Consider the following 25165-nt stretch of genomic DNA (forward strand, 5'->3'; position numbering starts at 1 on the left):
CAGTAGTTGCTAAAAGGTGTAGGTCATGTCAAAGGAATCTTAATGGAATAAATGCCTTTTTCTTGTTTCTGTTGAGTTCATCTCTTGTTCTGAATAAACTTAACTGGTTTGGTTTAGATGACATGTCCTTGGCTGCTGTCCTGAGGAGTGGTTTCCATGCCTGGCTATTGCAGAGAGAACCGTGGCGGTGGAGCTGGGTTTTGTGTGTGACGTCTCCCACATGGGGGTCTCTTGACACCTTAGCTGGCACTGAAGTCTCAAGTCTTGAATCTCTTTTTAAAGTGAAACTTTACTCTGTTCTGGAATTGCCACAAGGAGGGTATTACACAGGGTTGGCTGCCCATGGGCTTGCACATTATTTTGCATGACTTCCGCAGAAACTGATGCTGTGATGGTAAATACCAGGTTTGCAGGAAATGTGTCCCCAGCATGTGCTTTGGGCTTATCTTATTTAGCTTCTTTTCTTCACCGTGAAATATTTTTATTTCTCTGGTTGTGAAGAACGTGGATTGTGTCTGACGCGTCCCTCATGCAGGTGGCCAGGGACTGAAGTGGCAGGAAGTGCTGTTTGCTCCAGGAAAACACTTCATGGGCTCCTTTTCACCAGCTCTGTTCCTGGTCAGTGGGCACTGTGCTAGGAGCTGTGGGAGGGATGGTACTTGCAGGGGTCTTTGATTGGTGTCCGGACCTCAGAGAAGGAGGCAGGGCTGGGGGTGGGCATGAGGGCTGGAGAGGCCTGTCCACCTAGGCTGTGAGCGGTTGGCTTTGTGGAAGACGGGGGCTACTGCCTGATTGACGGAAGTCAGGCTGTGCCCCTGCTCGAGTTTTGGAAGCCTCCAAGGCCTCCCCTTGTGACCCATTCATCAGGCTCCTGGGACCTCCGTCCACGCCAGTGAGGCCCTAGCATAGGACAGTCTTGGCTAACAGGCTGAGGGTGTGCCTGCCATTAATGGGTCAAGAAGATGAATTTAAAAAGCAGTTGCTTGAACTTTGTATAGTCTCTGAATCTAAATAACTCATGCTCTGTCGCTCAGCATGTCCAACTCTTTGCGACTCTATGGACTGTAGCCCACCAGGGTCCTCCATTCATGGGATTCTTCAGGCAGGAATACTGGAGAGGGTTGCCATTTTCTCCTCCAGGGGATCTTCCCAACCCAGGGATCGAACCCACATCTCAGGTGACTCCTTGCATTGGCAGATGGATTCTTTACCATTGAGCCACGTGGAAAGCCCAATAAGCCAAATTATAAAATTGCCTCATGGGATTTATCACATCAAATTTAACATTTTGATGTTTCTAATGACCTTTTATAAGAAGAAGAGAATGTAGACACTTGTTGAAACCAATGTGATCCCTTTTTCTAGAGAAATATTTGTACTTTGTGACAACATGAGGTGTACTGGTGAGCAGTGTTCTCTGTGGTGAGCAGGCCGTGGGCAGAGCCCACCTGGCAGGGTCTTCCTAGGCAAGCTTTCCACCTCAGGCCCCAGTTTCTGCTCTGCCCTCTCTAAGCTGTGGCCAGTCTCTGTGGTGACAAGCCTGCAGCGGCCCTGCTTCCAATTCTGATGTGTGGGTCTTTCTCAAACCAAGCAATTCTGTGACATCCGCCGGCTCTCCCACAGTCTAACTCAATTCTGACACCACGCAGGGAGAGTATCAGATCCCGTGGGTGACAGGCTCAGTCCTGTGTGTCAGGAACAGCCAGGCTCAAAGACCAAGTATTAGAACAGCAGACATTCCTAGTGCTCTTATCACTTAGGAAATTAAAAGAATTTGGGGAGTTCTCTGCCAGGTACTGGGGCTAAATATTAGAATAAAAGGTTATTCTAGGAGCCCTGTTGTCAGGTACCAGGAGCAGAGATGAAATTATACATTTCTTATTATTCCACAAAGCCCATGGGCAAAGTAAATGACAAACATCAGGCTCTGGGGAGGCTTCTAGAAGTTTGTATAGCCCCACCTCCAGTCTTGCTGAGGCCCACTGGGCTCCTCCGCCCCTCCCCTCTCCAGCTCGTAGCCTGGGCCTGCCTTCCCCGGTGGTACTGCTTGAGTAGTGCGCACCCTCCTGACCCGTGCCAACTGTTCCCTGACAGCATACACAGCAATGGAGAAAAGGCTGGGCTCTACAAAGAAAATCTGCTGCTTCGAGGCTGCACCCTCCGAAACACGGAAGCCGTCGTTGGTATTGTCGTCTATGCAGGTGGGTGCTGCGTGTCACCCGTCTGGGACAGGCACTGGCTTGCCACAGTGGGCTGGATGTTCCTGGACATGGCTCCCTGATTGTTTTGTTCTGTTCCTGATTATCAAAGTAGCATAAACCCATTGCAGGAAACCAGGAGAACAGAAGCAAAATGTTTAATAATATCTGGACCGGGAGTGTTCTTAGCATGTTAGCCTGTTTCTTTCTCTGCATTGCCCCAAGGTGGTCACACATTTGAGCTGCATTGTGGAGCCCAGTTTTCTGACTGAGCTTGTCCCTTGTGGATCGCTGGATGGCAGCCTCCTGAGTCCATCTGTCCGCGCTGGCCCTGATGCATCGCTCTTCTCTGTCTGCCCTGCAGGACATGAGACCAAGGCTCTGCTGAACAACAGTGGCCCCCGCTACAAGCGCAGCCGGCTGGAGAGGCAGATGAACTGCGACGTGCTCTGGTGTGTCCTGCTCCTCATCTGCATGTCTCTGTTCTCAGCCATTGGTAAGTCTTCTTGAAGGGCCGTGAGGAGTGGGCACTGCTGGACGGCCCCCAGGCGTGCCTGCCAGGCTGCTTCTGTCTCCTTCTGACCTGGTGCTCCAAATGATACACATTTGTCCCAGGCTGGGACTCGGGGTGTTTGTCCCAGTGAGGCCACGTGGAGACGCCTCAATGCATGAGCTCGGCAAAGCGGTATTTTTGGAATGGGCAACTTCTTGGGTGGAAGGACAGCCTAATCACATCTACTGTAATGATTCCAGTGGAAAAAGTGACACTGACCTTCTGATAGCAGGAATAAAGAGCAGTAGAAGCACAAATTCTACTAAAAGGGACTCTGGGAAAACAGGGCAAACATTATTTGGGTTCTGGAAGGGGCTAGCAGTTAGGCTGAGAGCTGACTCTGGCACCTGCGGCCTCCCGTGGCCTCCAGACCTCACCTGCCTGGGGGCGCCTGGCAGGCAAGCACGTGGTGCCCCCGCTCAGCTGCCACCAGGCCCAGGTGTGATGGGTTTCAGAGCCTGTTAAAGGCACAGGTGTGTGGGCATGAAAGGGCTCTGTCGTCAGCTGGGCATGCTGAGATCATGTGTGTTGCCATTGGCTTCTCAGTCTGTTGGACTTCCCTGGTGGCTCAGATGCTAAAGCATCTGCCTGCAATGTGGGAGACGTGGGTTTGATCCCTGGGTCGGGAAGATCCCCTGGAGAAGGAAATGGCAACCCACTCCAATACTCTTGCCTGGAGAATTCCCTGGATGGAGGAGTCTGGTAGGCTCTAGTCCATGGGGTCCCAAAGAGTCAAACACGATTGAGCAACTTCACTGGTTCTCAGTCTGTGAGATGTGAATTTTGAATCTCCAAGCAGGGACAACAGGCAGTATTCAGAGCCTACTAGTGTGTTGCAAGGAGAAGGCAATGGCACCCCACTCCAGTACTCTTGCTTGGAGAATCCCGTGGATGGAGGAGCCTGGTAGGCTGTGGTCCATGGGGTCGCGAAGAGTCTGACACGACTGAGCGACTTCGCTTTCACTTTTCACTTTCACGCATTGGAGAAGGAAATGGCAACCCACTCCAGTGTTCTTGCCTGAAGAATCCCAGGGATGGTGGAGCCTGGTGGGCTGCCGTCTATGAGGTCACACAGAGTCGGACATGACTAAAGTGACTTAGCAGCAGCAGCAGCAGCAGCAGTAGCAGTGTGTTGCAAGACACATGTTAGGAAACTCTGGGGTTCCTCACTGGCAGCTGCCCGCACACACCCAGTTCCTGCGTCTTGACCATGTGCTGTTTGGTGCCAGCGACGGGGAAGGTCCAGGGCAGAGTCCCAATCCCAGGGCCTGACTTCCAGCACTCTGATCGCGGTGCCAACAGTACCATGGGCTTTGCTTTCTTAGGTGGCCAGTCGGGTGCCCAAAGCCCACTGTGCTTGTGTTGAGTGACAGTCTTATGTGTTGCTGTGATTTGGACTAGCACTACTCTTATTTCTCTGTTGGGTGGATGACGTTTCTCTTTGAATTTTGCTACAGGACATGGACTGTGGGTGCAGCGCTATCAAGAGAAGAAATCATTATTTGACGTCCCTGAGTCTGACGGCACCTCTTTATCCCCAGTCCCAGCTGCAGTTTACTCGTTTTTGACAATGATAATAGTTTTGCAGGTAACAATACTAAGTTCCGTATGCCAGTTGCTTTAGCTTTCTGGTGAGAACTTCAAGTCACTGCAGTCTTCTAAGAACGTCCTACAGATTCTGCATCTGGGAGGAGCACAGATTGACCTGATGAATGTGTTGTCTTTTATGTTCCACCTGACTTATCTAAAGGACCTTTCCTGGGGTGCTTTTCAAGTTAAAGTTCTCCTTTACTGTTCTTAAGATTCTTAGGTTCTGAGGGGTTGGTTTTTTGATCAGCATTTTTTTTTCACTCAATTACTTCTTTGAAAAGGCCACGTTTTATTTTAGAATAATTTTAAGATCAACAGACTAGTTACAAAAAATAGTACAGAGAGTTCTCACATGTCCCTCACCAAATGTGTCCTAATGGTCAAAACTGAGAAACCAGCTTTAAGACTCTGCCACAAACAAGATTCCAGACATTATTTAGCTTCTACTAGTCTTTCCACTGATGTGCTTTTTTTTTTTCCAGGAGTCATTTCAGGATATTACATTGCAGTTTGCAGCACAGGTTATTATTATTGTTGTTGTTATCATTAGTTCCCCCTGCCTCCCAAACAAGTCCTCATCATTAACTGAGAAACTGTGGCCCACAGGCCTGTGGGAGTGGCGGGGGCAGCGAGCATCTCTGCCACCCTCCGTAGGGAGAAAGAGTGAGCAGAAGGTTTAGCCTTTGCCTTAAAGGCAGGCTCTACTATCTTTTTTACATGTGCTTCACACAACGGGCAATAGTCTTATTTAACTTTCCAAATTAGTCTCCATTTATGAATGCAAATTTTGTTCTAGCCTTGAGTTAGTACTGTAGTGGGCGTTGTATTGTATTTACATATGCTTAAGTTACCCAAAGAACCCAGTTAGTCGGTATGTGATAGTCTGAACCCGTAAGTATCAGCATAATACGGTTACTCCACAAATAAAGACAAAAGTGAACGTTGATTTTATGAAGGTTATTCTTGAATTGTCAAAGCATAACTGTGACTGTTCTTCTCAAAGCCTCTTGCCTCTGCTCTGTATTGTACAAGATCACAGAGACTGTCCTCCGGCACAGAACCCGCCTCTGCAAAGACTGTCTCTCCTGAACGGTGGGGTGTGTCTGCGGCACGGGCAGCTCCTGCCAGCGGGAGCCCCGGCTCAGCCTGGGTGCGAGGTGACTTCGCTTTTGAGGACTCTGACTGTGCCGTGTGTTTTTTCTCTCTCTCTCCTTCCCTAGCTTCTCTCACGTGCAACTTAGTAATATGAAAACGCTTGCTTCTGTACAAGCCCTGGTTTCCATGCTTCCAGACATGATAGTGGACTTCCTCTCTGTGGCACCATAGGCTGCCCTAGTTTAAACTCTTTGCCAATACTCTAATAGTCTAACAATACTGACTCTAAGCCAGCCTGTTTAAGCTCTGAAAGGTACAGTATAGTCCCTACTTACTTGCAGTTACAGTTGTTTGTTATTTAAATTGAAAACGAAACCCCCAGCTTGCAGGTCCTCACTGTCATTCATTCTGTGTGCTTTGTGTCTCCTAGGTTTTGATCCCAATTTCCTTGTACGTTTCTATCGAAATTGTTAAAGTATGCCAAGTGTACTTCATTAACCAGGACATAGAACTATACGACGAGGAAACAGACTCCCAGCTGCAGTGCCGAGCTCTGAACATCACGGAAGACCTAGGGCAGATACAGTATATCTTCTCAGATAAAACGGGCACTTTAACTGAGAATAAGATGGTTTTCCGAAGATGCACTGTGTCTGGCATAGAATATTCTCATGATGCAAATGGTGAGTCTGGGGACAGAGCTTCAGTCTGGGCAGGACCAGAGAGCTATCAGAGCTGCATGCCTGTGTGCTTCTGTGTGTGTGTATACACAAACAGAGAGCTTCAGGGATTGATTATTTTGGGGGGAGAATAAAACAGAAAGGCTGTCAAAGCAACTCGGGAGCATCATCTACAGAAACGCCCTCTCTTCAGTGCTGATGACACCCTGCTCCCTTGCACTGTCTGGTGTCGTGGGCATCTGCTTAAACGTTCATTTTCTGCCAGACAGGCAGAACCAAGGAGGGAAGCCTCGAGGAACTCACATCAGAGGCATTCAGTCTCTCTCATACCAAGAGGCAAAGAGATGTTTCCTTTGCCACGCATCGATTTCCTTATTATCAGCTGAAAATGCTCAGCAGGGTATTGGGCACTCTATGCTGTGTTCTTTCCAATGAAATACAAGGTCCCAGAGAGAAGTGTCACCTCTCTTTGGAATTTGGGCAATCAGTTCCTCCTCCCACTTGCTTTTTCATCCTTGGTTGCCTCCCTCCATCCCCTCTGAATGCACAAGGGAGTCATCTGCTTCCTATGTCAAGGAGTGACTGCAGCCCGCCACCCATCTGAATCAGGAGAGGGTCCCCGTACCACAGAAGTGTCTCTGGGGCCATCATGTCTCCCAGAGAAGGGGCACCTGCTCTGCAAGCAGGACTCCCCTTTGTGTCTGGAATGGCATCTCAGAACATCAAAGAAACCCTGCCACAGAAACAGAAGCAAATACAGAACAGGGGGACAACATGGAGGCATAGGAAGCTGTTCTTTAGGGGCATTTGGTGGGAAAGATCTGTTGGAAGCATGGATTTTTGTGACTTTTATAACATCAAGAATTATCATGATATTCAGCATATTCTCCATGTTAAAATGAATCATATAACAGAAGGCATAGCTCAGTTCAGTCACTCAGTTGTGTCCGACTCTTTGCAACCCCATGGACTGCAGCACACAAGGTTTCCCTGTCCATCACCAACTCCCAGAGTTTATTCAAACTTATGTCCATAGATTCAGTGATGCCATCCAACCACCTCATCCTTTGTCATCCCCTTCTCCTCCAGCCTTCAGTCTTTCCCAGGATGGGGTGTTTTTGTTTTTTTTTTCAAATGAGTAAGTTCTTCGCATCAGGTGGCCAAAGTATTGGAGTTCAGCTTCACCAACAGTCCTTCCAATGATATTCAGGACTGATTTCTTTAGGGTGGACTGGTTGGATCTCCTTGCAGTCCAAGGGACTCTCAAGAGTCTTCTCCAGTACCACAGTTCAAAAGCATCAGTTCTTCAGCCCTCAGCTTTCTTTATATTCCAACTCTCACATCCATACATGACCACGGGAAAAACAATAACCTTGACTAGATGGACCTTTGTTGGCAAAGTAATCTCTCTGCTTTTTAATATGCTATCTAGCTTGGTTATAGCTTTTCTTCCAAGAAGCAAGCATCTTTTAATTTCATGACTGCAGTCACTATCTGCAGTGATTTTGGAGCCCAAGAAAATACAGTCTCTCACCATTTCCATTGTTTCCCCATCTATTTGCCATGAAGTGATGGGACTGGGTGCCATGATCTTAGTTTTCTGAATGTTGAGTTTTAAGCCAACTGTTTCACTCTCCTGTTTCATCAATCAAGAGGCTCTTGAGTTCTTCTTCACTTTTTGCCATAAGGGTGGTGTCAACTGCATATCTGAGGTAAATGATATTTCTCCTGGCAATCTTGATTCCAGCTTGTGCTTCATCTAGCCTAACATTTCGCATGTTGTACTCTGCATAGAAGTTAAATAAGCTGGGTGACGCACTCCTTTCCCGATTTGGGAACATCGCATTGTTCCATGTCCAGTTCTAACTGTTGCTTCCTGACCTACATACAGATTTCTCAGGAGGCAGGTCAGGTGGTCTGGTATTCCCATCTCTTTCAGAATTTTCCACAGTTCGTTGTGATCCACACAGTCAAAGGCTTTGGTGTAGTCAATGAAGCAAAAGTAGATGTTTTTCTGTAACTCTCTTGCTTTTTCGATGGTCCAGCAGATGTTAGCAATTTGATCTCTGGTTCCTCTGCCTTTTCTAAATCCAACTTGAACATCTGGAAGCTCACAGTTCATGTACTGTTGAAACCTGGCTTGGAGAATTTTGAGCATTACTTTGCTAGCGTGTGAGATGACTGCAATTGTGTGGTAGTTTGAGCATTCTTTGGCATTAGCTTTGTTTGGGATTGGAATGAAAACTGACCGTTTCCAGTCCTCTGGCCACTGCTGAGTTTTCCAAATTTGCTGGCATGGTGAGTGCAGCACTTTCACAGCAACATCTTTTAGGATTTGAAATAGCTCAACTGGAATTCCATCACCTCCACTAGCTTTGTTAGTAGTGATGCTTCCTAAGGCCCACTTGACTTCGCATTCCAGAATGTCTGGCTCTAGGTGAGTGATCACACCAGCATGATTATCTGGGTCATGAAGATCTTTTTTGTACAGTTCTTCTGTGTATTCTTGCCACCTCTTCTTAATATCTTCTGCTTCTGTTAGGTCTGTACCATTTCTGTCCTTTATTGAGCCCATCTTTGCATGAAATGTTCCTTGGTATCTCTGATTTTCTTGAAGAGATCTCTATAGTCTTTCCCATTCTATTGTTTTCCTCTATTTCTTTGCATTTGTCTCTGAAGAAGGCTTTCTTATCTCTCCTTGCTATTCTTTGGAACTCTACATTCAGATGGGTATATCTTTCCTTTTCTCCTTTGCCTTTAGCTTTTCTTCTTTTCTCGGCTATTTGTAATGCCTCATCAGACAACCATTTTGCCTTTTTGCATTTCTTTTTCTTGGAGATGGTCTTGATCACTGCCTCCTGTAAAATGTCACAAACCTCTTTCTATAGTTCTTCAGGCACTCTGTCTTTCATATCTCATACGTTGAATATATTTGTCACTTTCACTGTAAGGAATTTGATTTAGGTCATACCTGAATGGTCTAGTGGTTTTCCCTACTTTCTTCAATTTAATTCTGACTTTGGCAATAAAGAGTTCATGATCTGAGCCACAGTCAGCTCCTGGTCTTGTTTTTCCTGACTGTATAGAGCTTTTCCATCTTTGTCTGCAAAGAATATAATCAATCTGATTTTGGTATTGACCATCTGGTCATATCCATGTATAGAGTTGTCTCTTGTGTTGTTGGAAGAGGGTGTTCTCTTGACAAAACTCTGTTAACCTTTGGCCAGCTTCATTTTGTATTCCAAGGCCAAATTTGCCTGTTACTCCAGGTAGTTCTTGACTTCCTACTTTTGCATTCCAGTCCCCTGTAATGAAGAGGACTTTTTGGGGGGATGTTAGTTCTAGGATATCTTGTAGGTCTTCTAAGAACCTTTCAACTTCAGCTTCTTCAGCATTACTGGTCAGGGCATAAACTTGGATTGCTGTGATATTGAATGTTTTGCCTTGGAAACGAGCAGAGGTGATTCTGTCATTTTTGAGATTGCATCCACCTATTGCATTTCAGACTCATCTGTTGACTATGATGGCTACTCCATTTCCTCTAAGGGATTTCTGCCCACAGTAGTAGATATAATGGTCATCTGAGTTAAATTCACCCATTCCAGTCCATTTTAGTTCACTGATTCCTTAAATGTCAATGTTCACTCTTGCCATCCCGTTTGACCACTTCCAATTTACCTTGATTCATGGACCTAACGTTCTAGGTTCCTATGCAGTATTGTTCTTTACAGCATCAGACTTTACTTCCATCGCCAGTCACATCCACAAGTGGGTGTTGTTTTCACTTTGGCTCCATCTCTTCATTCTTTCTGGAGTTAGTTCTCCACTCTTCTCCAGTAGCAAACTGGGCACCTGCCAACATGAGTTCATCTTTCTTTTGTCACATCTTTTTGCCTTTCAGACTGTTCATGGGGTTCTCAGGGTAAGAATACTGAAGTGGTTTGCATTCTCTTCTCCAGTGGACCACATTTTGCCAGAACTCTTCACCATGACCTGTCCATCTTGGGTGACCGTACTGGTCTGGCTCATAGTTTTCTTGAGCTAGACAAGGCTGAGGTCCATGTGATCAGTTTGGTTAGTTTTCTGCGATTGTGGTTTTAATTCTGTCTGCCTTCTAATGGGTAAGGATAAGAGGCTTATGGAAGTTTATAGAAGGCATAGGAACATATCCAATTTGTTTAATGTTTTATTTGCCACCCAGTAATAAATGGTCAGGAACAGTGTCCCATCCACCCACCTGCCTCTTTCTCTGACTTGTCCCTTCCTGGACTCCTTGGACTTGTACAGAACAGCTTGGAGTCCTAAAAGCAGAACTGAGCCTGGTTGTGAAGGACTCAGAGGACCAGGTCTAAAGTCAGCCACTAAACTGGAACTGGGGCTCTGTGGGCAGAGTTCCATGTAAGATTACAGAAGGATTTTGAGAGTTGTCATATGCTTGCCATAAAACCAGAGGGTCCATCACCCCAGAAGACACAGGAAAGCATTTCCGGGGAAGGTAGAAACAGCCAGGTGTATCTGAAGTGTGTTTTAAAGAAGAGCAATGATCAGTGACCCCCGGGGCCAAGGTCTTCCTTAGTGGGTGCTGCCATGGTCTAAAATCTCAGATCAGTAAAATGAATTCAGGTCAGTTTGGCTCTGAGCAGTGAGCCCAGCTCACATGTACTTGAACTGGCCACACAGACCATAGGCGCATCCCTCTCTACCTCGTGTCCTGGTGACAGTGCAGGACGAGGGTCAAGTGTCAGCTGCCTCTTGTTCCCATCTTCCCTAAGGACCTTGAGGCCTCACCAAAGCCACTGCTGCCCATCCACACAACACAGACATCAGCGGTGGCCTGAGGGACGGCCACTCTCAGGCTAATATCTACTACTGCTGTGGGAGAGTGGGCAGGCCGGTGTGCCCTGGGAGGCTGACACCACACTCGTAGTGTCCAAGCCCAGGAACTGGACAGGCCCAGTCCTGGCTTTGCCCTTCCCTGCCACCCTCTCAGCACCATACCACCAGGTGGCTGTGGTGTAGACTCAGAGGCAGTGTGTGCTGGAGTCTTTTCCTGGGATTAGGAGCTCCTGAAGTGGAATCCTGGGGTTGGCAGTTACACAGCCAGGCGGCCATGGGCAGGTGACTTCCCTTTCCTTCAGTCAGTTCAGTTGCTTAGTCGTATCCAACTCTTTGTGACCCCATGGACTGCAGCACACCAGGCCTCCCTGTCCATCACCAGCTCCTAGGGCTTACTCAAACTCATGTCCATCGAGTGGCTGATGCCATCCAACCATCTCATCCTCTGTTGTCCCCTTCTCCTCCCGCCTTCAATCTTTCCTAGCATCACAGTCTTTTCCAGTGAGTCAGTGCTTTGCATCAAGTGGCCAAAATATTGGAGTTTCAGCTTCAGCATGAGTCCTTCCAATGAGTATTCAGGACTGGTTTCCTTTAGGATAAACTGGTTGGATCCCTTTCCTTATCTCTAAAAAGTCTTCCCGAGGAAGATGCTGAGTTCAGGGCCTGGCCCGCATGACAGCCCATGCCCTGGCAAGCCCAGATGGGGGCGCCTCTCTCAGCTCCTTGCACAAGCCACGCCCAGCTGCCACCCAGCACCAGGCCTGCTCTGGAGGCCCTTAGTAGTTGCTTGTGATGGTCTCTTGCTGCTCATGCATGACGGGAGACGCAGAGCTCACTAAGTAAAGCTGAGGAGACGTGTTGACAGCCCGTGTTAGCAAGCAGCGGCACGGTGCACTTCTCTCTGGTTCACAACAGCCCTGGCAGCTTTAGGGACTCTTGCTCTCCGGCGCCCCCTAGGGCTCAAGCGCAGCATCACAGTCACCGGCCTCAGCGGAGCGCTGCCTGTTTGGGGGAGCTCAGAGGGCGTTTGTCCCCCGCTGCTCAGGGGGCATTCGTCCCTGCTGAGCGAGCCCAGGAGGGTGTGAGCCTCCCCAGTGGGAAGTGCGCATCCTTATGGGGTGAGTATGGCATCCACTCCCCACCCGACCCTGAGCAAGGAGCCTCCTCAGGAGAACACCCCCAGCATAGCCCCAGAATCGCTATTTCTGCTTGACCGCAAAGCAGACGCGCAAGGTATGATCTTGTCCTGGTGGTCCCAGTGAGCAGGTGTCCCAGTGGTCTCGGGATGAAGGTCCAAGCCTGGAGCCCAGCTCCATTCACACTGGGGCTCTGCTGAACAGAGGGGCCATGTGTGACTCCATCCACATCTGACTTTCTGTGGGATGGGACAGCCTCTGTGACACCATGGGTGGGGTGTGAGCTTTGCAGCCTGTGGGCCTGGGCAACATCCTCACCCCTCATCCTGTGACCTTAACGAGCCAAGACTCTGTCTTCTCATCTGTGAAGTGGAGTTGAGAACGTAAGCCCCGTGGGTTCACTGAAGGTACATGTAAATGAGAACGGCCCTCATCCCTCAGTGGAAACCCCTGTCAAACGTGGTCTCACCGTCAGAGAGAAGAGGGAGAGGGCCTTGGGACACCCAGCATGTGCCTCGTTGGAACCCAAATCCCTCAGTCTCACGCCTGGCCTCCCCACGAAGTGTGACTTGGTGACCCTCTCTCCACAGCCCAGCGTCTGGCTAGGTACCAGGAAGCAGATTCAGAGGAGGAGGAGGTGGTTCCTAGGGGGGGCTCGCTGCCCACACGAGGGGCTGCTGGGGGCCACCCGAGCACCCGAGCCGCTCACCAGAGCCAGAGCAGCAGGGCGCACCGGCGCGTGGGCAGCCGCGCGGAGGCCCGCCGCGTCAGCATGCTGACCGAGCTCACGGCCTTCAGCAGCCCCATGGTAAGTCCTCCTGCCCTCCCGTGACCACCCCTTGTCACCGAAGGTGTCTGCTCTTGCCTGTGGGGTTTCCTCTGTTCAGTCAGGGAGTGTTTTTCTGGCTAGTGTCTTCTCCCCACTCCACGGAATCTTTCCTGAAGCACTGACACAGCCGCCTTCTCAGGCTGGGAACTGCGAGTGACCACTAGGATGGGGGACGCAAAGGAAGTCCGTCCTGCCCTACGAGATGAATACAAGAGCAGGGCAAGATGACAGCTCTGAAAAAACCCAAGTTTAAGGAAAAGAGTTTGAATTAGATGAGCCCAAATCCATCCCTTGCCTTGTCAGCCGGCCAAACATTTATGGACCATTCTCTGGTAGGGAAATTTCCAGAAGTGCATGAGTGACAACCTCTGAAAGATCCTTTCAGTGAGGGAGACTCTGTTCTGCTCATGTATGGTGGCCTTATTTTTTATGTTCTTAGAAACCTGTACAGAAGGTGCCATCGAGGTCACCTAGACTCATGGTCGCCTGTTGGTGGGTTTGCATGGGGTATGTGACGGAGCTCTCACCCCAGGCAGCAGGGAGACTATGCTGGAACTCTCTCCCAGCCTTTCCTGATACCAATTTTGGAGTCAGTACAGGTCAGAAATATTTCAAATGTTCCCCAAAAGTCAGACACGACTTGGCACCTAAACAACAACTCTTTGACCTAGGTAGTTACTGATTTAGTGAAGAATTTCTGTGCATAGAAGCTTATCAGTGTGTCATTTACATCAATAAAACAGTGAAGAAATATACCCAGTGATAAAGGAATGGTCAAATAAATTATGTCTGTTTTGAAGCTGTTAAAAAGTATGTTTTCAAAAGGCTGTTAAAGGCCTGGTAAAGTTGAGGCGATATAATGTTTTTGTAGAAATGGAAACTGCCATTTACATATAAAGTATTTTGATTAAAACGGAAATGTATAAAAAAAAAAGACAAAGGAAAAGCAGAGAAGCATGTTTTTCAAAAAATATGTTACTTTGAGGTGGTGTAATAGAGACCTGCTACATTTTCCCTATGATTCTCTTATTTCTCCAAATCTTTCTGAGTAAGATATGTTACTTTATAATATATATTCTTGGAGGTGTTATTTTATAAACAGAATATATATACCTTCTTATATATAAAAATATATGCATTTCATTTATAGACGGTATATTCTTATACAATTAAGATGATATATAATTTGTTATTATAAAGTGACAGGTATGTGTGAGGTGCAGGTCTGTTGACAGCTTCCGGTAAAATCCAGGTGCCCTAAATAGTCAAGCACCAAAAGAGCAGTGGGCCCGTCCCTGGATCAGACTGACCCCTGGCCTCTGTGTCCTCCTCAGGAGAAGGACGTAACACCCGACCCGAAGTTGCTGGAGAAGGTACGCGAGTGCGGCAGGTGCCTGGCCTCCGCGAGGCACCAGGAGCATCCGCTGGACCACCTCTCGCCTGAGCTGTCTGACGTTTTCGACTTCTTCATTGCGCTCACCATCTGCAACACAGTGGTGGTCACATCCCCAGATCAGCCACGACAAAAGGCAAGTTCTAGAGCTTCTGTCCTGGAAGCCCACAGAGGCCTGGGCCTGGATGCGGTGTCTATCTTCCTGAGAGGGAGCCTGGGTCACTGGGCACCACTGTCAGCTTTCGGGGGTGCACTGAGGGCTTCAGACGGCACACCAGCCCCGCAGCTCTGTGGGGACATCCCCAGACTGTGGTGGGCGGACGCCAGGATTGTGGTCAAGAGGGAGAGGACGGCCAGCCAGAGACAGCTACCGAGCCTGGGGTGAGATGGGCACAGAGTGTCCAGGCGGGGCTTGAGGCAGGGGGGCTGGGAGCTGGCCGCCTCCGTGCTGACCAGTCTCAGCGCGCAGCGGACAGGCTGGGGCTCAGGGAGGAGCTGCCTGGACTTGCACCGTCACTGTGAGCCCGTCCCCTCCTGTGTCTCAGACTCCCCTTCTGGGGTGTGGGGGCGATGGTGGGATTTAGGGAAAGGTCTCAGAGTAGGGTTTGGCACACAGGAAATATCTGTGATGCTAATAAAGGTTGTTAAAACAGCGGCCTCCATAAAGTGGTTGAGAATCAGTGGCAAGTTGCTTAAGGTGGTGGAAACATAACAACACCCAAGTTGGATTTTGTTTGGGTTAACATCAAGATTTTCTCCAAAGAGGAGCGTTTCATGTGTGAAAGGCGCCTCTTTAAGCCAAGCACTCCTCCAGGAGGGAGGGTGCACCTAAGCATGGCTGAGCGTTTACAGCGAAACAACTCTAAGTGGACACAGGTGAAGGTTCTTGGGCGAGATGCACACCGTAGGCCTGTCCCCTGACGTGGCCCCCGACTCTTCCAGGCCCCTTCCTCAGTCCAGCCCTGCCAGCAGGTTCTGCTGGTGAAGCTTCTGGGGGGTGACGAAGGGAGAACAGGGACCTCTTGCTTCTCTGTGGCGGCGGCAGCATGTTTGGGAGCAGTGGGAGGCTCTTCTCACCTCACTCACCTGGGGAAGCCCCAGGGGCCCAGTGGGTCTCAAGCAAACGGGCTCTGCCACTGAGAAACCACAAGCTTGTGCCGCCAGCCCTGGATGGAGTGGCTTCCTGCTGGAGTTCAGCTCTCAGCAGCGTCCGCATCCCCTGGGGCCCTTCCGCCACCCTCCTCAGCTCCTCTGGAGCACTGTGCCGAAGAGGCATTTGGTTTCTAGGCTAGACCCTACTTGACTGACCCAGGTGTCATTGCAGTTACCAAATAAATAAGAGAACCTCCAACATGACTGAACAGTGTTGTGCCCACAGTCACATATGCATGAATTCCATGCAGGAAGCAGACTCCTCAGGCTGCATGTGAATATGTCTCTAGGAAAGATTCTTTGGGGTTTGGGAAATTTTGTGTAAACTTAAATTTTTTATGGATGTAATTCCAAAAGAATGTATACATTTTGTTAAATGATTTTTTTAATTGGGGAAAAAAAAAAAAAAAAAAGGCAAGGTCCGTTCCAGGCAGCGGGAGGCCCACTTCTGGGAAGATTCTGAAAAGCAAGGGAACTGTCACGAGGGGACAGTCCCAAAGTCTAGTCTTGGGCATCACAGGCCACCCAGTGCCTATGCTACAGCCAGTCACATTCTGAAAGAAGGCATGTGGCAGAACCTGTGTTGAGGTGCCATGGAGAGCCAAGGGGTGGTCTCAAGGAAGACATGCTGGCTCTGGTTGCAGTTTTTAGAGGGAAATGGAAAATCCACGTTCAGCACCCCTTGGGGAAGTGGAGGGCAGCCCTGTGGGGGCTGGAGTGAGACCCCTGAGGAGATGTCTCACCTACCTTCTGATTGCTGCCCTGCCAGGTGAGGGTGCGCTTCGAGCTCAAGTCCCCAGTGAAGACCATCGAAGATTTCCTCCGGAGGTTCACGCCCAGTCGCCTGACTTTGGGTGGCAGCAGCGTCGGGAGCGCGAGTGTGGCCGCCAAGGCCGCGCCCAAGGCGAGCCTTTTGTCCACGCTGGCCAACGACGGCGCGCTGCTCAGGCTGGAGGAGAGGCTGGGCGCCGGAACCCCGCGCCTCGCCAGCAACGGCTACAGCAGCGCGGCGGACAGCTGGGCCGCAGAGCGATCCGCGACGGGGCTGGAGCCCAGGCCGGAGCCGGAGCCCAGGCCGGAGCTGCGCTACGAGGCCGAGAGTCCCGACGAGGCGGCGCTCGTGCACGCGGCCCGTGCCTACAGCTGCGCCCTCGTGGGCCGGCTGCACGACCAGGTGTCGGTGGAGCTGCCCCACCTGGGCAGGCTCACCTTCGAGCTCCTGCACACGCTGGGCTTCGACTCCATCCGCAAGAGGATGTCGGTGGTCATCAGGCACCCCCTCACGGACGAGATCAACGTGTACACCAAGGGCGCTGACTCCGTGGTCATGGACCTCCTGCTGCCCTGCTCCACAGGTACCTGCACCCCGTGGGCAGCTCCCCGCTGCGGAACCAGCCCTTCCACACAGCGGAGCTTCGCCTCTCTGGGTGGCCTTTTCCTGCTCTCAAGGGTTTGGGCTAGAATGGAGGGTGGGCGAGGATCCAGCAGATGGGGAGCTTTGAAACCTGAACTTGCCCCAGAACTTCTCTGAGGCCTGAAATTCATGGGGGTGAGGCCCTGCATCAGGTCTGACTCTGGGGATGAAGATTAAGAGCGTTTACACTAGAAGCCCCAAAGGCTCCTTTCTGCCTCTCATTGCCTAGGCCTGGGGCATCTGTGAGGCCCCGGCCATGATTTTTAGCCATCTATGGAGTGACTTCAGCCCGCAGTGGGGCTGCTGGCCTCCGGAAGACTTTGGGCCAATAAGCCCCATCTTGGCTTCTTTTGCACTAGTTTGACTGAGTCCAAGCTCACTGCTTACCGCACGACAGGCCAATGAATGCGAGAGAGATGTGGAGGCAAGAAATATGACTTTTTCCAGAAAGCTGGCAGACCGAGAAGATGGCAGATTAATGTCTGAAAATAACCATGTTGTTGGGGCCTGGATGCCAGGTTCTTTTATAGAACCAGAGAGAAGTAGTAAGGAACTAAAGTCGAAAGGCAGAATAGAGAGAGAGGAGAAGTGAAGTATAAAGGGCCATTAGTCTTGCAGAAGTCTCTGAGAATGGCCAGTATCTGGGAAGGGATGTGTTAGTCTCTTTCTTCCTTGTGTCCATTCGCCAGTGGGCAGGGTCAGATTATCTCTCTTGAGCTGAACAAAGACAGTTTAGTTTACCAGTCAGGCAGAGGGGCAGGGTCCTCTGGAGGCAGGCCATTATGTATGATTTTAACAGCAAAAGCACAAAAAGCAAGTCAAAGAAGCAGTTCCAACATGAAGTTAGAAGTGACTTTTCCCTGCCACACTAGACTTCCATGTAACATTGAGGTTGAAAAAGAGTAGTTCAGAAACCACTGTTATAGAAGGTGGAACTTTGTTTAGCAGATGACTTGCAGAGGAGCTTCCCAGACCTCTCCACATGGTCCTGCAGCCCCAGTGGAGCCTTCCTGTTTGCACCAGCCTCTGATGAGAAACAGCCTTCCCTACATTGTACCATGGAGCAAACAGGTCAAATCATGGTGGTGCCCAAACCATGACATTGAAGGGGGCACCTGAAAAATAAGCAGTTTCTGTGGATCTCTGCCTTCCTCTGGGAATTTCCAAGCAGCGTGCCCTTCACATAGGTTTGGATAGGTCATAGCTACATACAGATGCCAGGCAATTTAAGATTCGGGATGTTCAGAGCCCCCAGTGGTTTTTCAAGAGAAGGGATGGCTCTGAGGTGGTCCTGAAGTTATCAGTGACACCTTGACATTGTGCATAAATCATTCAGCTTTCACTGTGGGAGTGGGATGGGCGGGGTATGGAGCCGAGCAGTTCCTGTATGTGGCCAGGCTGCTCTACCTTTTGCAAATAATAAAGTGAGAGGCACATGTGAGTGTCCAATACCTTCTTCAGAGAGCTCACAGCACTTACATAAAAGGCACACGGAGGCTCAGCTGACTGTGGATGGGCACTGTGCCGTGTTCTCAGGATGTGGCTGCATCTCACCTGCCCTGGCAGTACGTTGTGTGGGATCGGGTAGCAAGCAGGGACTCCACCCACCCGTTACCTACAGATCTCTGTTCAGATCCCAAGTCTACATTATGGGGTTGGGGTGACCCTGGACATGTTATTCTCCCTGTGCCTCTTTTCCCATCTGTACAAAGGAAATCAGGATGCTGACCTCCCAGGAACCCCTGTCCAGGCTCCAGCACAGTATGTGGTGTGTTCCAGGTATAAAGTATAAGCTGGATCCCTTCCCTTTTCTCTGGTTTCTTCTAATTAAGATTCACTTACCTGAGGTTCAGTCCAGGTGTCACTTTGTATGGAGATGTTGTGATGACTCCACCCTCCTCCGAGGGCAGGTGTAGAGGAGGAGGGATGGGCAAGGTGCGGCAGTCACCACTTCTCCCTGCTGGGCTGCGGGGCCTTCAGCCTGCACAGAAACATGTCAGTGTGGTGTGTAACCTCACCCCCGTCCAGGGCATCCTGGGTCCCCAGAGCCCACCCTGCCTTCTCTCACTCTAGTTTTGTTTGGACCACTGTAGCTAACAGCAGCACCACAGCCCCTGCTCCTTCCCTGGTGTGCAAGCTTCCCCTCGCCCTTTGGACAACTGAAGCACTTTGTTAGTGTTGATTCCAGAGCCTTTGGTTAGACATGTCTTTGTTCAAATTATAGTCAGAATCTGGAATAATACTATCACAATAATAGGAGTAAATGGAGTTTACAGGAGTAAATAACAGGAGTTATTCAAGATTAACATGACATTCAGTGTCATCTTTCCAGGAAATTTATATTCCTAAGCAAAGCAATGTAGGGCAGTGTTTTCCTTTTTTCACTCTTTTTTTCATTATTGCCCCCTTAAGGAGTCTTTTTAGATATTTTTTTCCTAACTATTCCTCCATGGCATTTTAATGCCATGGATATGCTATATATTTATTTATGTACCATACATATATCTGTGTTTTATTTGTAGTATGATCCCCCCCCCCCACCACCACCACCAAGGGACCAGTCTTCGGTCTGTTAAGGGGACTGTCTTCTCCATGGAGAGCACCGATCTAGAAGGTTAAGAGTGTTTCTCCCAGGTCGTATATCAGAGAGCTGACTGGGCTTGTAGTCAGCTTTCCCCAGGCAGGCAGATTCTGAACCACCAAACTGCCAGGGAAATCCTAGATTTCTTTTCTTTTTTTTTTTTTTTTGCCAGTAGTGTTAAGTGTATTCATCCAACATTATCTTAGAGGTCAGGTAACTAGCCTACGAATGAAACAAATGCAGCCACAGACGCGGCACTGAGTTTGAACACAAGCTTATCGGCAGTTAGAAACATTCCACACATTTACAAGCAAGGGCAACCGTGGCATGGGCTCCTCAGAGTGTGTAGAATTATCTAGTTCTACATACTAGGTTTCTACATATCTAGGTTTTACCTGTCTGACAAGTTTCTGTCATTATTACAGCAAAAGTCTTCTAAATCACTGTATAAATTAGGACATTTATGTTGATCTGCCTTGCACAGATCCTCAACTAAAGAAACAAAATAAAGTTCAGATGGTTTTAAAGGCAAGTCAAATAATATTTTTCATTGTGGAAAATATTATTGTATTCTGTGAATCAGTGTACAAACACTGCAAAATAATACTGTAAACCATAGACTATTATATTACTAGTCTTTTGAGAAATATTTCTGTAAACAGATCATGAAAGAACTTTAAGTTCAAGACACTTAAAGCATTTTCTTTAAAATGTTCTGCATATGCTTTCTCTATTATCAAGGCTTTATGTAAAACGTCTGACTTTCACAAATTCAAAAGGATTTCCATATATAAGTAAACACCTTGTGTTTTTAGGATGATAAAATTTTTTTTCTATGTTATAAAGTGATTACTCTTTATGAGGTTTTGTTATGTGAAATTCTCATTTCAACACGTGATATTAAAATAGCCATAACTATGATGAGTTTATTTTATTGTTTTATTTTAATTTTTTCTTAATTATATATTTATTGAAATATAGTTGAATTACAGTGTTTCAAGTGCACAGGAAGGTGATTCAGTTATACATATACACATATATTGTCTTTGAAATTATTTTCCTTTATAGGTTATTATAAGATATTGACTATAGTTCCCTGTGCTATAGAGTAAACCTTTGTAGCTTGTTGCATATTTCTTTTTTAAAGTTAGAAATCTACCGGAGAAGGCAATGGCACCCCACTCCAGTACTCTTGCCTGGAAAATCCCATGGACGGAGGAGCCTGGTAGGCTGCAGTCCATGGGGTCGCTGAGAGTTGAACACGACGCAGTGACTTCAGTTTCACTTTTCACTTTCATGCATTGGAGAAGGAAATGGCAACCCACTCCAGTGTTCTTGCCTGGAGAATCCCAGGGATGGGGGAGCCTGGTGGGCTGCTGTCTGTGGGGTCGCACAGAGTTGGACACGACTGAAGCAACTTAGCAGCATTCTATTCATACTAAGTCAAACAAGTGGAATCAAAATGTCATACATTTTTTAGTTAGTCAAAAATTTCAAGTTTTCTAAAATATGTATATTATACATATTATTTATGTATACAAAAGCTTTTCTACTATGCTTGATAAAGGCTTGAAAAGAACACACAAAAAGAAGAAGAGATGGAGAAATTGGAAAACATAAACTAAATGAAATGAGAACACTGAATATAAAATTAAAAAAGTAAAACAAACTGGATAAAAGTAAAATATCTTTGTATAGCCAAGTTGTTTTTAAACATGACTGCTCACTGGAAACATATCTGGAGCTCTGGAGTAAAAAAAAAGAGCAATACCTGACCATTTGTATTTTTTGAAAAATTTCCAGATAATTCTGATATGCATCTGGATTTTAAAAAGTGATTACATGTTTTTCTATTAAATGATAATTTTGGTGATATAGAGTTCTATTATTTTTCTGTTGACCAATTATGATACAGCAGTATAAAGTGAGATAGTTACTTGATCACAGTAGTGAAAGATGTTTATCATTTATCACAATCAATAGCCAGACAAAAAATTTTTGTTTTATTTTAATTTTTTCTTAATATTTATATTTATTGAAATGATTGACTTAATATAAACTGATTAACTTAACAATATCAAATAATTACATGCAGTTTGGGGGATCACTCAGAGTTATGTGATAAGTGCATGCATGTACATACAAGTTTTCATCCTACCACCCAGTCTGTGTCTTTTGGTTGGTACATTTAATCCATTACATTTAAGATAATTTAATTTAATTTTAATAATTTAATTTAATATATATAATCTTATTAGCATTTTCTTAATTGTTTTGGGTTTATTTTGTGTAGGTCTTTTCCATGTATTGTGTTTCCTGCCTAGAGAAGTTCTTTTAGCATTTGTTACAAAGCTGGTACTAAATTCTCTTAACTTTTGCCTGTCTGGAAAGTTTTCAGTTTCTCCATCAAATCTGAACAAGAGTCTTGCTGGGTAGAGTCTTCTTGGTTGTAGTTTCTTCCCTTTCATCACTTTAAATCTATCATGCCATTCCCTTCTGGCTTGTAGAGTTTCTGTTCAGAAATCAGCTGGTATCTTGATGGGAGTTGCCTTGTACATTATTTGTCATTTCTCCTCTATTGCATTTAATATTTTGTATTTGTCTTTAATTTTTGTCAGTTTGATTACTGTGTGACTCGGTGTGTTCATCCTTGGGTTCATCCTGCCTGGGACTCTCTGTGCTTCCTGGACTTGGTTGACTGTTTCCTTTCCCATGTTAGGGACATTTTCAGCTCTTACCTCTTCAAGTATTTTCTCAGGTCCTTTTTCTCTTCTCCTCCTGGGACCCCTCTACTGCAAATGTTGGCACGTTTAATGCTGTCCCAGAGGTCTCTTAGGCGGTCTGCGTTTTGTTTCATTCTTTTTTCTATATTCTGTTCTGCGACAGTGATTTCCACAGTTCTGTCCTCCAGGTCATTTTCCCATTCTTCTGCCTCTTATTCTGCTCTTGATTCCTTCTAGTGTATTATTCATCCCTGTTTATATGTTCTTTAGTTCTTCTAAGTGTTTGGTAAACATTTCTTCCATCTGCTCCATCTTTGCCTCCATTGTTTTCCCGAGATCCCGCATCATCTTCACTATCATTACTCTGAATTCTTTTTCTGGAAGGTTGCCTGTCTCCACTTTATTTAGTTGTTTTTCTGGGGTTTTATCCTGTCCCTTCATCTGGGATATAACTCTCTGCTTTTTCATGCTGATTAACTTTCTGTGATGTGGTTTTTGTTTCAGTTACCGTGGTTCTGTGCTTCTTGCTTCTTCTGTCTGTCCTCTGATGGAGGAGGCTGAGGCTTGGGTAAGCTTCCTGATGGGAGGGACTGGTGGTGGGAAAAACTGGGTCTTGCTCTGGTGGGCAGGGCCTTGCTCTAAGCTGCAATCCAATTATCTGCTGATGGCTGGGGTTTCACTGTGGTAGTTGTTTGGCCTGAGGTAACCCAGCCCTCTTTACGGGCTCCATGGCAGGGTTAATGGAGAACTCCAAGAGGGTTTATGCCCAGGGGGCCCTTCCTGGGCTGATGCCGCTAGTGCCCCCAGCCCTGTGGGGAGCCCCTGCTGACTCATGCCTCCACAGGAGACCCTCCAACCCTAGCAGGTAGTTTTGGTTCAGTCCCCTTTGGGGTCACCGCTCCTTTCCCTTGTGTCTTGGTGCATGCAAGATTCTGCTTGTGCCCTCTAAGACTGGAGTCTCTTTTTCCCCGAGTCTTGTGCAAGTCCTATAGTCAAATCCCACTGGCCTCCAAGGTCAGATTCCATGGGGATCCCTAGTCCCTTTGTCAGATCCCCAGGCGAGGAAACCTGATGTGAGGTTCAGAACCTTCACAGCAGTGAGAGAACTTCTATGATATTATTGTGCTCTAGTTTGTGAGTCACCCATATGGCAGGTATGGGATTTGATTTTATTGTGATTGTGCCCCTCCTCCCATCTCACTTCAGCTTCTTCTTTGTCTTTGGGGTATCTTTTTTTAGCGGGTTCCAGCATCCTCTTGTCAATGGTTGTTCAACAGCTGGTTGCAATTTGGGTGCTCTCACAGGAGGAGATGAGCACACATCCTTCTGCTCTGCCATCTTGAACCAGAAGTCTGACAAGGTTCTTTTTAAAATAACGTCTAACTTTAAGCTCTATATTGAACGTATATACTATTGACCGGTAGTAAAACAGGTGCTTGCTAAATCTAATGGTGCATATGTTTTCTGGGCACCTCTTACTGGAGGTTGTTGGAGTAAATCATAATGAAAGGTTGCTCCTGTGATATTCCTGCCTAATTAATTGGAACAAAATTCTGGCCAGCATTCCAGTTGCAGCCAGCTACAGTGAGACAGAATGGGGAGGGCCACTGACTCCGAAACACACTCATACTTTTATCACACAAAAACTCAAGCGTCCTCTGACTTCTCACTAACAATTATTAACCCGAGAACACACTGGAGTTAAGTTATGTCACTTTGCCATAGATTCCACAGTGGTAAGGCTCAGGGTTAGCCCTTCTGCAGTCTGGTAATAAACAGACAGGTCTGTTCTGCACCTGGATCTACAGAAAACAGGAAAGGGTGAATGTTTGGAAATCTCTTACTAGCTGATAGCTAATTTCATACCTTTTTCAAAATTATGGTTAAAGAAAACAACATAACATTAGTTTACCATCTTAACCAGTTTTGAGTGTACGGTTCAGTAGTGTTGAGTAATATTTGCACTGGTGTGCAGCAGATCTCCAGGAATTTCCATCTTGCAAAACTGAAACTCTGTATAGCTCCTTCCTCCCCTCCTCCCCCAGCCCCTGGAAACCAGCTTTCTCTCTGAGCATGGTTGCTTTGTGTTGTGTTAGTCATTACGCTGCTGCTGCTGCTGTTAAGTCGCTTCAGTTGTGTCCGACTCTGTGCGACCCCATAGACAGCAGCCCACCGGGCTCCCCCATCCCTGGGATTCTCCAGGCAAGAATACTGGAGTGGGTTGCCATTTCCTCCTCCAATGCATGAAAGTGAAAAGTGAAAGTGAAGTCGTTCAGTCCTGTCCAACTCTTTGTGACCCCATGGATGGTAGCCCAGCAGTCTCCTCTGTTTGTGGGATTCTCCAGCAAGAATACTGGAGTGGGCTGCCATTCAGACTTGAAAATGCAGCTCTTTATTCTCCCTGGATGGGAAAAGTTCCCAACTAGACCCTGATGGTGCTGAGCTCTCAGCTGTGGAAACCTCAGCAGTGACCGTCACTGCAGACTGATTTCAGCAGGCCTGGCATCTGAGGGAACCAGGGCATTCCACTGGGCTCTGTTGTTCTCACTCATTTTTTTTTTTCTTCTCCTATTTCCAACTTAGATGACACCAGAGGAAGGCATCAAATGAAGATCCGCAGCAAGACCCAGAATTACCTCAACTTGTATGCAGTGGAGGGCCTGCGCACCTTGTGCATTGCCAAGAGGGTGAGTAGGCGGCTCCACGGAGGGGCAGAGCCCCGCAGCGGGCCGCGGCCCATGAGCTCATCAGTGGGTCTCACCCAGGTTCTGAGTAAGGAAGAGTATGCCTGTTGGCTACAGAGCCACTTGGAAGCAGAATCTGCCGTGGACAACCGGGAGGAGCTCCTCTTTCAGTCCGCCACTCGCCTGGAGACGAATCTGCATTTGTTGGGTAATTATGTTCTCGAGCCGGCTGGTGTCCTGTAGGGTGGGGTGGAGTTTGCAGCATCCCGGGCAGAGAGGTACCCTGGCTGTAGTCCACGGC

General features: G+C 47.6%; 1 protein-coding gene across 1 annotated transcript in view; it reads left to right on the top strand.

Annotated features, from left to right (window-relative positions):
• Positions 1 to 25165, top strand: part of ATP10A (ATPase phospholipid transporting 10A (putative)) — a 182391-nt gene that overhangs the window by 129175 nt on the left and 28051 nt on the right. The window contains exons 6-14 of the mRNA XM_040257138.1: positions 2095 to 2201; positions 2563 to 2694; positions 4209 to 4339; positions 5867 to 6119; positions 12679 to 12896; positions 14252 to 14446; positions 16232 to 16817; positions 24764 to 24867; positions 24946 to 25072. Of these exons, the coding sequence (XP_040113072.1) occupies positions 2095 to 2201; positions 2563 to 2694; positions 4209 to 4339; positions 5867 to 6119; positions 12679 to 12896; positions 14252 to 14446; positions 16232 to 16817; positions 24764 to 24867; positions 24946 to 25072 (1853 nt within the window). The remainder of the gene's footprint in view (positions 1 to 2094; positions 2202 to 2562; positions 2695 to 4208; positions 4340 to 5866; positions 6120 to 12678; positions 12897 to 14251; positions 14447 to 16231; positions 16818 to 24763; positions 24868 to 24945; positions 25073 to 25165) is intronic.

This window comes from Oryx dammah, unplaced genomic scaffold, assembly GCF_014754425.2.
Source record: "Oryx dammah isolate SB20612 unplaced genomic scaffold, SCBI_Odam_1.1 HiC_scaffold_16, whole genome shotgun sequence".
In the NCBI taxonomy this organism is placed as follows: domain Eukaryota; kingdom Metazoa; phylum Chordata; class Mammalia; order Artiodactyla; family Bovidae; genus Oryx; species Oryx dammah.